The following is a 12,635-nucleotide window of genomic DNA, read 5'->3' on the forward strand; positions in this document are numbered from 1 at the left end:
TTTGGAGTGCCTTAGCGTGGCTGTCCATCGATGAGCTTGGGATGTATAGGAGAAGCAGACTGCTGTGAGGTTCCTGAGAGTGCCTGTCAGTCAGGGTTTTTCCGCCCCTGGACACTGCCAGGTTCTTCTGGGAGTCAGTGCTGGAGACAGGCCTATTTCCTCACACTTGTCATTAAAGGCCTGCCAGCATTGTCTCAGAAATGCATCGCAGAGGGGACAGATTCCCATCCAACTCATGTCTGGCTGGTTCTCCTGAAGGCAAAGGGGCAGCTTCACACATCGTATTTCAGAGCAAATGTGTTTTCTCAGCGTAGTGGGTGTCTCATCCAAGCTAATCTGCCTTGTTCAAACACAGAGGCAGATCCCAACCACACTTTTATCTGTTTGCTAATGACATGCACCCAGAACTTCACCCAAACATTATATACTGCTAACAGTGTCCTGGGGCATTTAAGGTAGGCAATAAACAGCAGAGCAATTAAGAAACCAATGTCTCCAGGAACTACCAGTCATGTTTTGGGTTGCAACATGGGCCAAGCCCTTCCAGGGCAATGGGCCATCCCAACAAAGCAGAAATGTTTGTCAGAGCTCTGCCTGGGTCTCTTTCGTGTGGTCTACCCCACACCTTAGTCCTGGCAGTGCCATACCTTCACCTGGGCTAAATTGGTTGCATTCTCTTGCAGCTGTGGCTGATTCCATTCCTCTGACACCAGGAAAGACAAAGGGTTTACCCCAGCGCACCTTTGGCTCTTCTCTCTTGCCTGCATTGCTGATTCCTTCTGGACATGACAAGGCTGTACCAAGCAGGGCCATACATGAATCCATAAGGAAACATCTTTGTAACTGAGCAGGGACAGGGTGCCCTTCTGATGGGACCTGTTAAAGATGTAACCAGGCTCTAATGATATACTGATGAGAGATATCATGGGGCTGCAAAGCACTGACAGGAAAAATGTCTGCCAGCAGTCAAGCAGGGCCTGGAAACAATGGGCATCCTTGAAGTGCAACTGGGTAACAGAGAGCTGCACACATCCTGAACATAGCCTCTACATAACCAAAAGAAGAAACAGAGAAACAACTTGCCTGAGCAGGAGCAAAGCAAATGGTCAGGAAAAGTGGAAATGAGCATGAGGAAGTCCCTGTGAGTGCACGTCCTGCACCTGAGGAAAGCTGTTGCATGCTTGGGGGCAAGTGGGCACCCTAGAGCAGCGTGGGGGCATGCAAACTGCCTGCTGTCTTTGCACTGACCCAACCCATATGGGTTCAGGGTCCTCAGGGACTAGAGATTTACGTGTATGGTCCATGACGGGGAACACCAATGCTGACTTGTGGAAGGGGATCAGCCCTGCATGTGTGCCATCACCTGGGCCCTGCCAAGTGCTGTGCTGGGGGCAGTTGGGCCTCATGGGACACATGTTCCTGCCGCACATGCCCATTTGTGCTGGCCATAGCCCTGAGGTAGGGCAAACGAGGGAAGATGAGGGTGGAGTAGAAGCAGTGGGGCATCCCTGCAATTATTCCACCCATTCCCCACATCTGCCATCCATCTTCTGTCCCCACCTGCTTCCCCAGCACAGCACTGTCCTGAGCAAGAAGAAGCCCGTTCCTAAGAGCCTACAGGGTGCCAAGCCTCCACAGCCTCCCACAGACTCGTAGCTTCTTCTGTGAGGACAGCAGAGGTTGTGCTCTCTGTTTGCAGGACAGGGGGGAGCTGTGGGCAGAGATGCTGCAAGGCAAGGGTAGATTGCCCCTTGCTCTGTGAAAGTGAGGAATGTCTTCTTCAGCTCCAACGGGCATTGTCCAAGAGAGGACCCTCTGCAGCATGTCGCAACCTCCCATTGTTCTGGGAGTGGGGAAAAGGCTCCTTAAACACCCATCTTATACCCACCGAGGGCAAGACAATTCTTGCTGGGCGGCTCAGGAGGGCAGACGCAGGGGGAAGAAACATCTACAGCCAAGGCTGGGTTGCCGGAAACTTTAACGAGTGTAGAGAGGAAAAGAAGGTCACTCTGAGCAGAGGCCCTTCAGTGCAGGGATCTCCAGGGCCTACTGAGAGACATGGGCCGAGTTTTCAGAAATCTCAGGGTAGCCCCTGGTCAGGCTCCTGCCAATGTTTGCCAGAGGAGGTGAGGAAGGTCCGTCATTCTGAAAGCAATTGCATGAAGACTCCTCCTTCTGTTGTCCAGCACCATGGTCGTGCTGGAACCCCAGGGCCATGGGCAGTGCCTTTAGCAGGGCAGGCATCTTCTGCCACAGTAGCGGCTGGAAATGCCTGAGAGATCACAGCACCCGGAGGTGATGGGGACACCGTCACAGCTGAGGATGCTGCCAACAGCAGCAGAGGTAGAGGATCCCACAACGGTGTTCTGTGGGAAGGAGCTGAGGATGGGGCCGGGCAGGGTCACCACTACGGGAGAGGGCTCAATGACGACGGTGGAGTTCTGGCACTGCCTGACGCAGGGCTCGTTGCAGCTGCTGGCCAGCGGGGTCGGGCCACAGGGCCGGCATGGCAGGCACTGGTTATAGCAAGACATGTCTTGGGCTGGAGTTGAACCTTTGAGAGATGGCAGAAAGGAAGCATAGCACATGGGAAGGTGGGGAGTAGTCTGATTACCCAAAACAAAGGAGCCAAGACAACTGGTGATGGTGGATGTGAAGGTTGTGCCAGGAGGCTCATGGTCCTCATCGCTTTGTACTGACAGGGCCCTTCAAAGAGCAGCCAGATCCAAAGAGACAATCACATTGCACATAACCCAAAAGGCTGCCTCTACACCATGTCACAGTCTCTCTCTACACAGAACGTCTCTCTCCACCATTCTACCATGTCAAGGAACTCCAAGGCCCAGCATAGCTCTGAACCACCACCAGATGAGATGTCTGTTGATGCAAGACCCCTTCTACTTGAGAAGAGGAGGAGAGAGGGCTTCAGACTCACCTGGTTACCAAGGAGGATGAGGCAACAGAATTGGATGAGAGAGCAGAGAGCTGGGCTGCCTTTTATACTGGTACTTCATTGCCGCAGGCCCAGAGGCACCCTTGGCAGAGGTAACAATTTTCTGACAAGCTCTTCTTGAATGCAAACCATCCCAACAAATGATATGGGCTGTGCACTGGTTTCCTGCACTGCTGCCTTTTCATTTCCAGATCTAGGCCATGGCCATTCTGCAGTGATGGTTTCTTTAGAGTGCTGGCATGAAATGTCCAAGGATTTCTAGGGCAGGAATGCATCAGTGAGGGCAGAAGACTCACTGGAAGTGCTGGATGGGTCCCCTCTGATCATCTTCATGGCTCTGCTCTGAACCCACTTGAACAGCTCTATATCTTTCTCATGCTGGGGGACCCAAAGCTGAACACAGCACTCCAGGTCGGGTCTCACTGAAGCGGAGCACAGGCCGTGAATCACCTCCCTCCACATTCTGGACATGCTTCTGTCAAGGCAGACAAGCATGGAAACAAAGATTCTTTCCTTGGCCAAATTCAACTCTGGCTTCGATTTAGCTCTCCTAACTTGATTCCTATCTTGCCTCATCAGACTATGTATCTGTATTCTTTCCAGTCTACCTGTCCTTGCTCCTACCCTCTATGGCCTTCTCTTTCATGTTTGAGTTCAGCCAGTTGCTCCATGTTCATCCATGCAGGTCTCCTGGCATTTTGCCTGACTCCCTCTTTGGTGGGATGCATCACTCCTGAGCTTGGAGGAGGTAATCCTTGAATATTGCTTGAATATTCCTTGAATATTAACCAGCCTTCTTGGGCCCATCTCCCCTTCAGGGCTTTGTATCATGGTACTCTGCCAAGCAGATGCCTGAGCAGACCAAAGTCTGCTCTCCGGAAGTCCAGGGCAGCAAGTTTCTTGTGCTTCCTCCTCACTGTGCTCAGGAACCTAACTTCCACCATTTCACAGTCACTGCAACCAAGGCTGCCCTTGAGCTTCACAGTCCCACCAACCCCGGGTACTATGAGAACGAGGGCCAGAATATAGCACCTCTCCTTTTAAGCTCACCTTTTGCACTCACCTGAGTTCCCGGTTGCTTTTGTTCACACATCTGCTCTTGTCTTGTGACAACCACTGTGCAGCTGGCTTTGTGTGAAGGCACGTGGGTGCAGAGATTTGTGCAGGACTCCATGCAGGTATAGATGAGCACGTGCGTGTGTCCTTGTTTCCCCTTTATCACGAGGGTATAAGCACTTGGCAGCACTCTCCCCTGCTCTGTGCATGAGTCCTGCAGGGGAGCGGGTTCCCAGGGTCAGAAGGAGCCTGAGAGCAGCTGAATGCAGATGGCACCAGCCTCTCAGAGATGTGTGCAGGGAAGAGGCACTGGAAAATACAGCTCCTTTCTCCTGAGCCCTCCTTTTCCTCCCGCTGCAACAATCACCCCCTGTTCCTGCCAACTTCAGGCCCAAACAAGGACCGTATCCGGACAGTTTGGATCCTTGGTTTAATTCAGGATAGCAACGTTTGGAGTGCCTCTGAGTGACTGTCCATCGTTGACCTTGGGATGTACAGGAGAAGCAGACTGCTGTAAGGCTCCTGATAGTGTCTGTCAGTCAGAGATTTCCAACCCTGGACACTGCCAGGTCCTCCTGGGAGTCAGTGCTGAAGCCAGGCCTATCTCCTCACAGTTGTCTATAAAGGCCTGCCAGCATTGTCTCAGAAATGCATCGCAGAGGGGACAGATTCCCATGGCTGGTTCTGCCTGGACTGGCTGGTTCGCCTGAGGGTAAAGGAGCAGCTGTCACTCCTCCATGTGTAGAATATCACAGCAAAGGGATCACACAATAGCAAGAGTAATTTGTGTGTCCCCCCCTCACTCCCCCTTGTGCCAAATGAATTCTCAGCATTTGGAGTGCTTCAGCATGGCTGACCGTCTGGCACAGTGTTCATAGTTCGTCAGAACCCTTCCCGCAGGCCTAAGCCTGCAGCTTTGGCATGGAGGGCACCTTCTGCTTGAGTAGCAGCTGGCAGTGCCAGACACCCAGTCCTGCTGAATGCTTTCATTAGGGCCACAAGCAGTCGGAAGGAGGGCACCCTCGTTTGTGCATGGTCCCCAACAAGGGAACACAGGTGGTGACAGCGTAGGTCACAAATGTGCTGTGGAGAACACAGGCTGGCTGGAGAAAGGGGCTGACCAGAACCTCATTTTGGTGCAAAGGAGCAAAGAAAAGGATTTTCCTCCTGGGTAGGAAGCACCCCCAGAGTAATTCAGGATGGGGGCTGGCTGCCAAGGAAGCAAACCCTCAGGAAAGGCTTTTGGGTGCAGGAGGCACCCAGCCACACATGATGAGCCAGCAGCGCGCCCTTGAAGCAAAGGTAGCCAATGGCCTGTGGAGCTGGAGGCATCAGGGGGTGCCCCGCAGTGCGTGGGGCCGGGCAGGTGGGGCGTGGGCGAGGCGGGGGCACAGCTACAGTCGGGCCGCGTGGGGTCGCTGCCGGTGCTTGGAAGTCCCCTTGCAGGGCCTGGAGTTAAACAGCACGGGCCCGAGGGAGCCTCAGAACGGCCACATTGGGTTTCCTCCGTTTTCTGCAGTGGTCTTGTTTCCAAGAGCTTGTTGTACAGGTTTCTTCCTAAGCCCAAATCCAGGACCTCTGGCGCTGAGATGACGTCCTGGCAATACAACAAATATCTGTGCTGGACACTCACTCTAATACATGTGTTGGAACCTGGGATCTTGCCAAAGAACTGAGTCATTGAGGGGTTTGCTGCACTAGCCAGCACTGTTGTAGGTCTGCCCTTGGTGCAGTATTCACTCCTGTGTGTGCAGAGGTGCTGACTGCTGAACAGAGGGCTGTGGCGGGGCGTCCTTCCCTGCCAGATAATGTGTGGCTCTCCCGGGGGATTGGGTGGAAAGGGGGTGGGGGAAGCAATCCCATCTTCATTGACAGCAGAGGTGGGTGCAGGCCTCTGTGTCTGGCCGGGTTCTGGATGGGTGTGGGAGGCCACTGGGGACACTTGCCCCTTGCTGGGGCTGCCCACCTGCCAGAAGGGGCAAAAAGAGGGAAGCACACAGCAGCCATGTTGGTGTCCTTTTGCCTTTATGCTGACCAAGTGAAATGTCCTAGGCTTCACAGGCTTTCAGCTGTGAGCTAACTGCACAAGTGTGACACTCCCAGTGCTGGAACACTTCTGGCTGGCCAAGGGGTCCTGGAGCACAGCAAAGACTGGCTGGATTCCTTTCTGACTGCTTTAGCCACTAGTCCATCCCTCTCTTGTGAGCCTTGCTGGGGCAGGGGTGAGCCCCAAGGAGCAGCAGGGGGAGCTTTGCTCCACCCTCTGTGCTGAGGTTTAGAGGCTGCTTTGAGCTGGCAGAGGGGGAAGTGAACTTGCAAGCTTGAGCTCCCTCTTTCCAGGCACTACGTGGGCACCCTGTGAAGGCGAGAGCGTGACATGGTCCTGCTTTTCCTGGCAGCCTTGTTGGCACTGTCAGACTTAGGTGAGATGTGACTTTGAGGCAGGGCAAGCTAGGGTCAAGGTGGCATCCCATCATTTCTGGAGGGGGGAAATAGGACTCCTTCCTCCTGGAAGAACTAGAAGTGTTATCTGTAGGGAGAGCAGGGGCTGCAGACCAGTACGGGAGACAGTCTGGGAGATGTCATGAGCAACGAGTGTACAGGGATGAATAAGCATCTGCACTTTTCCTTTGCAGATGCCTAGCGTTCATACTTGCATTGTTCATAGGTACGTAAGGACTCAAATCCTGGTAAGATACTGCTAAAAAGTAGGTAAGCTGACAGACTTGGGTATGGGAATTGAATAACACCTGCAGAAAGAAGAGGGCATGTGTACTTAGCTCAGCATTTTATAGCCCATGAAAAGGGAGATGGAGAGGGGGGACAGTGATCAAGTTGGTGAGCTGATAGACACAGGAGAGAGAGGGGGAGAACAGATACATCTTCAAGCAGTGCTGAGATGCTGTTCTGGCTTTGCAGGTCATGCACAGAAGGACTCTGTGGTGCAGTTTGCACAAGAAACTGCCATCCAGGTGGGACACAACGCTACTCTGCACTGCAATTTCTCCACCAGCACCTCTTCTCCATACATCTTCTGGTACCAGCAGCACCTGACCCAGTCCCCTCAGTTCTTGCTGCAGGTGAGCAAGCTCAAGCCTCATGTGCATTCCGGGAGGATCTCCTCTGTGCTCTCCATGGAGAACTCCCAGGTGCTTCTCCACGTGCAAGATGCCAAGCTCCAGGACAGCGCTGTGTACCTGTGTGCACTGAGCCCACACTGGTGCCCTCAGCTTGCAGCTTTATACAGGAAGGTGCAGGTGCTGTGAGGTGCAGTTTACTCTCATCACAGTTTGCATGGAGCTCTGAGCTGAGCCTGCCCAGCAAGGACACCTGGGGCTTGAGGTGAGCCAGGTGTGAGTGGCAGCCCCTGCTCCTGATGCCTGGCAGTGTGGTTAGCATAACCAACAGCAAGGCAAATATCCATCATGTGGAAGGGGCTGTTAATGTGCACCCCTGCCTCCTTGTCTCTCCCTCTCACTGGCCCCAGCATGCTGAGACACCCACAATTGTGGCGAGAAAGGGCATTAGTGTTATCAAGCTAGTAATCAAACTAGCAATTTATTTGTAGTAAGCTTTAGGATTTTGTAGTAATTTTTAGTATTTCTAGTAATTTATTATGTAATAATACATCTCTAGTTACAACCACAAGCAGTGGCCAGTCCTCATTCTGCCAAGGATCCCTAGAGAACCTGCCAGTGCTCTGTAGTGTTGGGAGACAGAGCTGGGTGTAGTCAGCAGGAGCCTTGTGTTAGAATAATGAATGGTTCCCTTGATAAATGGGCCACATTGTGAAAGGGTTTTCTTGGAAATGGAAGGCAAGATGCAAAGCAGCAATGGCTAAGCTCAATACCCCACAATCTAAATGCCTCAAGGAGTGAATTTAATAAATGGAAATATGCATGTACAGTAAGGAAAGAGAAAAGGAAGGAAGGAGAGTTAGCTGGCTGTTAGCTGCAATGTGAAAAATTGAGAAGGAGTGGGCTGGAAGGCGATCAGGCCCAGTCAGCATGGGTTTATGAAAGGCAGGTCCTGCTTGACGAACCTGATCTCCTTCTATGAGAAAGTGACGCTCTGGGTGGATGAGGGAAAGGCTGTGGATGTGGTCTACCTTGACTTCAGCAAGGCTTTTGACACCGTTTCCCACAGCATTCTCCTCAAGAAACTGGCTGCTCATGGCTTGGACTGGCGCATGCTTCGTTGGGTTAGAAACTGGCTGGATAGCCGGACCCAAAGAGTCGTGGTAAATGGAGTCAAATCCAGCTAGAGGCCAGTCACTAGTGGTGTCCCCCAGGGCTCAGTACTAGGGCCAGTTCTCTTTAATATCTTTATCGATGATCTGGAAGAGACGATCGAGTGCACCCTCAGTAAGTTTGCAGATGACACCAAGTTAGGTGCATGTGTTGATCTGTTCAAGTGTAGGAAGGCTCTGCAGGAGGATCTGGATAGGCTGGACTGATGCGCTGAGGCCAACCGTATAAAGTTCAGCAAGGCCAAGTGCCGGGTCCTGCACCTGGGGCACAACAACCCCAAGCAGAGATACAGGCTGGGAGATGAGTGCTTGGAAAGCTGCCTGGCAGAGAAGGACCTGGGAGTATTGGTTGATAGTCGGCTGAATATGAGCCAGCAGTGTGCTCAGGTGGCCAAGAAGGCCAACAGCATCCTGGCTTGCATAAGCAGTGTGGCCAGCAGGTCTAGGGAAGTGATCGTCCCCCTGTACTCGGCTCTGGAGAGGCCACACCTCGAGTACTGTGTTCAGTTTTGGGCAACTCACTACAAGAAGGACATTGAGATGCTCGAGAGAGTCCAGAGAAGGGCAACGAAGCTGGTGAGGGGTCTGGAGAACAAGTCTTACGAGGAGCAGCTGAGGGAGCTGGGCTTGTTCAGCCTGGAGAAGAGGAGGCTCAGGCGTGACCTTATCACTCTCTACAGGTACCTTAAAGGAGGCTGTAGCAAGGTGGGGGTTGGTCTATTCTCCCACGTGTCTGGTGACAGGTCAAGGGGGAATGGGCTAAAGTTGCACGAGGGGCGTTTTATGTTGGATATTAGCAAGAACTTCTTTACCGAAAGGGTTGTTGGGCATTGGAATAGGCTGCCCAGGGAAGTGGTTGAGTCACCATCCCTGGAGGTCTTTAAAAGACGTTTAGATGTAGTGCTTAGTGATATGGTTTAGTGGAGGACTGGTTAGTGTTAGGTCAGAGGTTGGACTAGGTGATCTTGAAGGTCTCTTACATTCTGTGATTCTGTGATCCTCAGAGAGGAAGGGTCCCTTGTTGGGCCGGGATCTCCCAGCACACAGGCGTGATTTTTACTCCTGTAATTAGGATAGTACACGGTGACTTCACATGTAAATACTCCTAATCTTTGTTTTTCAGCTGTCTATTCATATTGCATTGCTAGGTGATATATTCAAAAGCCAAATGAAGCCACACTCTTCTTGAATGAGCGAAAGAACACAAGGCAATGCGCACAGTCTGGAACATGAAAAATTCCTACTAGAAATTGGGACTTTTGTTGCTTTTCTTGAGGGTGGATTGTGAATATAGATGGATGCCAGCAGGAGTGGCCTTCTAGTACCGAATAAAACACCATAATTTGGAGGTAACACAAGAAAGAAAAAGGGAATAGCATAGGCAAAGTGTTTTTTTTTTTTTTTTGTTTTTTTTTTTTTTTTTTCTGTTTCTGGGAACCCTGATTTATGGAGCTGTACTGTGACTGTCTGGGATAGACTTAACATTCCCCACAGTAGTCCCTAGAGTGCTGTGCTCTGCACTTAGAGCTAGAACTCCAGTGTTGGCACAGCATCAAGATTCTCTCCAACACCTCCAAAGCGAGGAAGTGGAAGGTGGGAAAGAGGCAGGAGGGGACATCGGCAGGGCAACTGACCCATACCATCCAAAGGGATATTCCATACCATGTGATGTCACACTCAGCAATAAAAGTTGGGAAAGGGGAAAGAAAGCGGGGAGCTCTCATTATGAAGACATCTGTCCTCCCAAAAAATTGCTATGAGTATTGAGGCCCTGCTTGCCAGGAGATGGCCAAACATCACTTTTTGTGGGGAAGTAGAGAATAATTTTCTTTTCTCTCTGTGCTTCCATGCAGACTTTGCTTATTTTCTTCTCTTACTTTTGCCTTATACCAAATTTCTTTCTTTTCCTCTTCTTCTTCTTCTGAGGGGGAGTGAGGGAGTGGTTGTGGTGGAGCTCACAAAAGGAACATAAGACAGACCACTTGCTGCAGATCCTGTTCCTGCTGAGATTCACTGGCATTGTTATCTTTGGAGATTTTCTTGGATTTTTTGTGATTCTTCTTAGAATTGGAAAACTACTAATCAAACAACACATTGCTTCACTCCTACAGACTTGCCACATGCTCACTGCCATGTGCAGTGAGCACTTCTGGGGACCAGATCTGCGGAAGACGTGTGGGGAAAAGGTCTGGAGAGCTGATCTGGAAACCCGGTCTAGGAATCAATCCTGGGCACTAACTCTGAGGAGCAGCCCTGGGCACCCACTCTGACGACCAGGTCAGGAGACCAGCTCTCAGGAGTGCAGGTCTGGGGACCAGATCCGGGAACTATGTCTGGGCACCAGGAGTGGGGACCACATCTGTGAACTAGCTCTGGAGACCAGATCTTGGGGGTAGAACTGGAGACCAGGTGTGCAGAGCAGGTCTGGATACCAGGTTTGTGAGAGCAGAACTGAAGAACAGATCTGGGGACCAGGTCTGCAGACCACTTCTGGGAAACAACTCTGGGGACCACCTCTGGGAAACCAGTCTGGGGAGCAGTTCTCAAGACCAGATAGGTGGAACAGGTGTGCAGAGCAGGTCATATTAGCAGGTCTGGAGAGCCAGCTCTGGGGAGCAGCTCTAGCGAGCATGTCTAGGGACCAGATCTGTGGAACAGGTGTGAGGAGAAGGTGTAGGGAGCAGGTCCTGGTGGAGCACGTCTTGGGACCAGGTCTGCCAGCTGCAGCGGGCCTCCGGGAGCTGCAGTGCAACCTCGCTGGCGAGCTGCTATGGTCTCCCGGGTGTGGCAGCGGAACCCTGCCAATGACCTGCGTCGGACTGAGGGCGTGGCAGCAGACCCCCGCTAATGATCAGCAGTGGTTTCCCAAGTGCCACAGCAGACTCGCACCGAAGAGCCATGCCTGGCTCTCTAGGAGCTACAGCGGACCCTTGCCGGCAAGCTGCTGGAATCTCCCGAGTGCGGTGGTGGACCCCCACCAGCCAGCCATGGCTGGCCTCCGGAACCTACAGTGCCCCTCGCTGGCAAGCTGTTGCAATCTACTGGGCTATATGGGGACAAAAGCTGTGATCCAGATCTGAGGATCAGGTCTGGGCAGCAGGTCTGGGGGAGCCGATCTGCAGACCAGGTGTTCATGCCCGGGTCATGGGAACCCGATCTGGGAACTCTGTACTGGGAAGAGCTCTGTGGGATCCAGCTCTAGGGAGCAGGTGTGGGGAGCAGATCTGGGTACAAGGTATGAAGAACAGATATGGGGACAAGATCTTGGGCTCAGGATGTGGACAGCACAGCTCTGTACAGCACAGCAGAGCTCTGTGCCTACTCAGGTGAGCTGCCATGCAGATCCCAAACTTCTCCATGAAAACTCTCCATCTGTTCCAGGAAAACACAAGCAATGAGGAGGATTCACTGCTTTGTGCAGTAAACTTTTTTGGAGAGAGGGAGAACGTTCACGCTGCCTGGGGGGTATAAAAGGAACAGTTGGGGGCTGCAGGACTTGAAGTGTCATTCCTTTGGGTGTCTGAGAATTCTACATTTGAGGTGTACTGAGGGAGGTATGGGGGAAGACAACGCAACTAGCCAGGTGCAGAAAAGCCAGACAAGGTGTTAGGGGTGGTGATAGAGGGGGCCCGAGCATCAGGGAAGCAGAAACTGCCAGGGATGTGGCCCTGGGTGGGTGCTCCCTGTGGCCCGTCATTGTGAGTGCATGTGACCCACTGAACCCACATCCTTTTCCCTGCTGACTCCTCACCCCTTGCCCTATGGAACAGGTTGTCCTTGTCCCCTCTGGGCTTGTGCCGTCCAACACCCCAATGGAGCCCCATTCCTCTTGCAAATGCTAGGTTATCCCACCAGAACAGGACACAGCCAGAAACCCTGGCTGCTGCATATCATGATTCCTCCCTTCTTTCTGGGGATGTGAAAGAGAAATCAAAGTGTCTTGTCCTCCCACGGGAAACAGGAACATCCCCATGGAGCTGAAGACCCCAGGTGAAGGTGCACAAGCTCAGTGGAGAAGACTGCCCTGACATCAGCCATGGCTAAGCAGTGTGTGTGAAGAAGAGAAGGCAGATGTAGCTGGGGAGGTGAGGACCCCACTGGGAGAGGAGACAAGAGCAGCCCCTGCACATGATGTGCCTCCCAGAGTTCCCCTGACTGTGACAATCCTCAGGGGTTGCTCCTGCTGGAGGAGGGAGAAACCCCAGGGAGCATTTGGGGCACAGTCAGAACAGAAAATTTATCTTTGCTGAATCTCCTCCTGTTCCCCCAGCAGGGTCATTTCCTGAGCTCTGTTCTCTTGGGGCTGGGAGGTGCTTTTCTGACTCTCTCTCCCACAGCAAACAAGAGGGTCGGTCTCAGCATGCACCGTGGGTATCT

At 52.4% G+C, this 12,635-nt stretch overlaps 1 protein-coding gene across 1 annotated transcript; it reads right to left on the bottom strand.

Annotated features, from left to right (window-relative positions):
- Nucleotides 1-2,228: 2,228 nt before the first annotated feature.
- LOC309887445 (feather keratin Cos1-1/Cos1-3/Cos2-1-like) lies at nucleotides 2,229-2,534 on the bottom strand (the record flags this gene model as incomplete). The annotated part of the gene is made up of 1 exon (XM_082779153.1): nucleotides 2,229-2,534. One exon carries the CDS (start codon nucleotides 2,532-2,534, stop codon nucleotides 2,229-2,231), a length of 306 nt encoding a protein of 101 aa, XP_082635279.1.
- Between the last annotated feature and the right edge of the window lie 10,101 nt (nucleotides 2,535-12,635).

This window comes from Aythya marila, assembly GCF_965140915.1.
Source record: "Aythya marila genome assembly, chromosome: 25".
Taxonomy (NCBI): Eukaryota; Metazoa; Chordata; class Aves; order Anseriformes; family Anatidae; genus Aythya; species Aythya marila.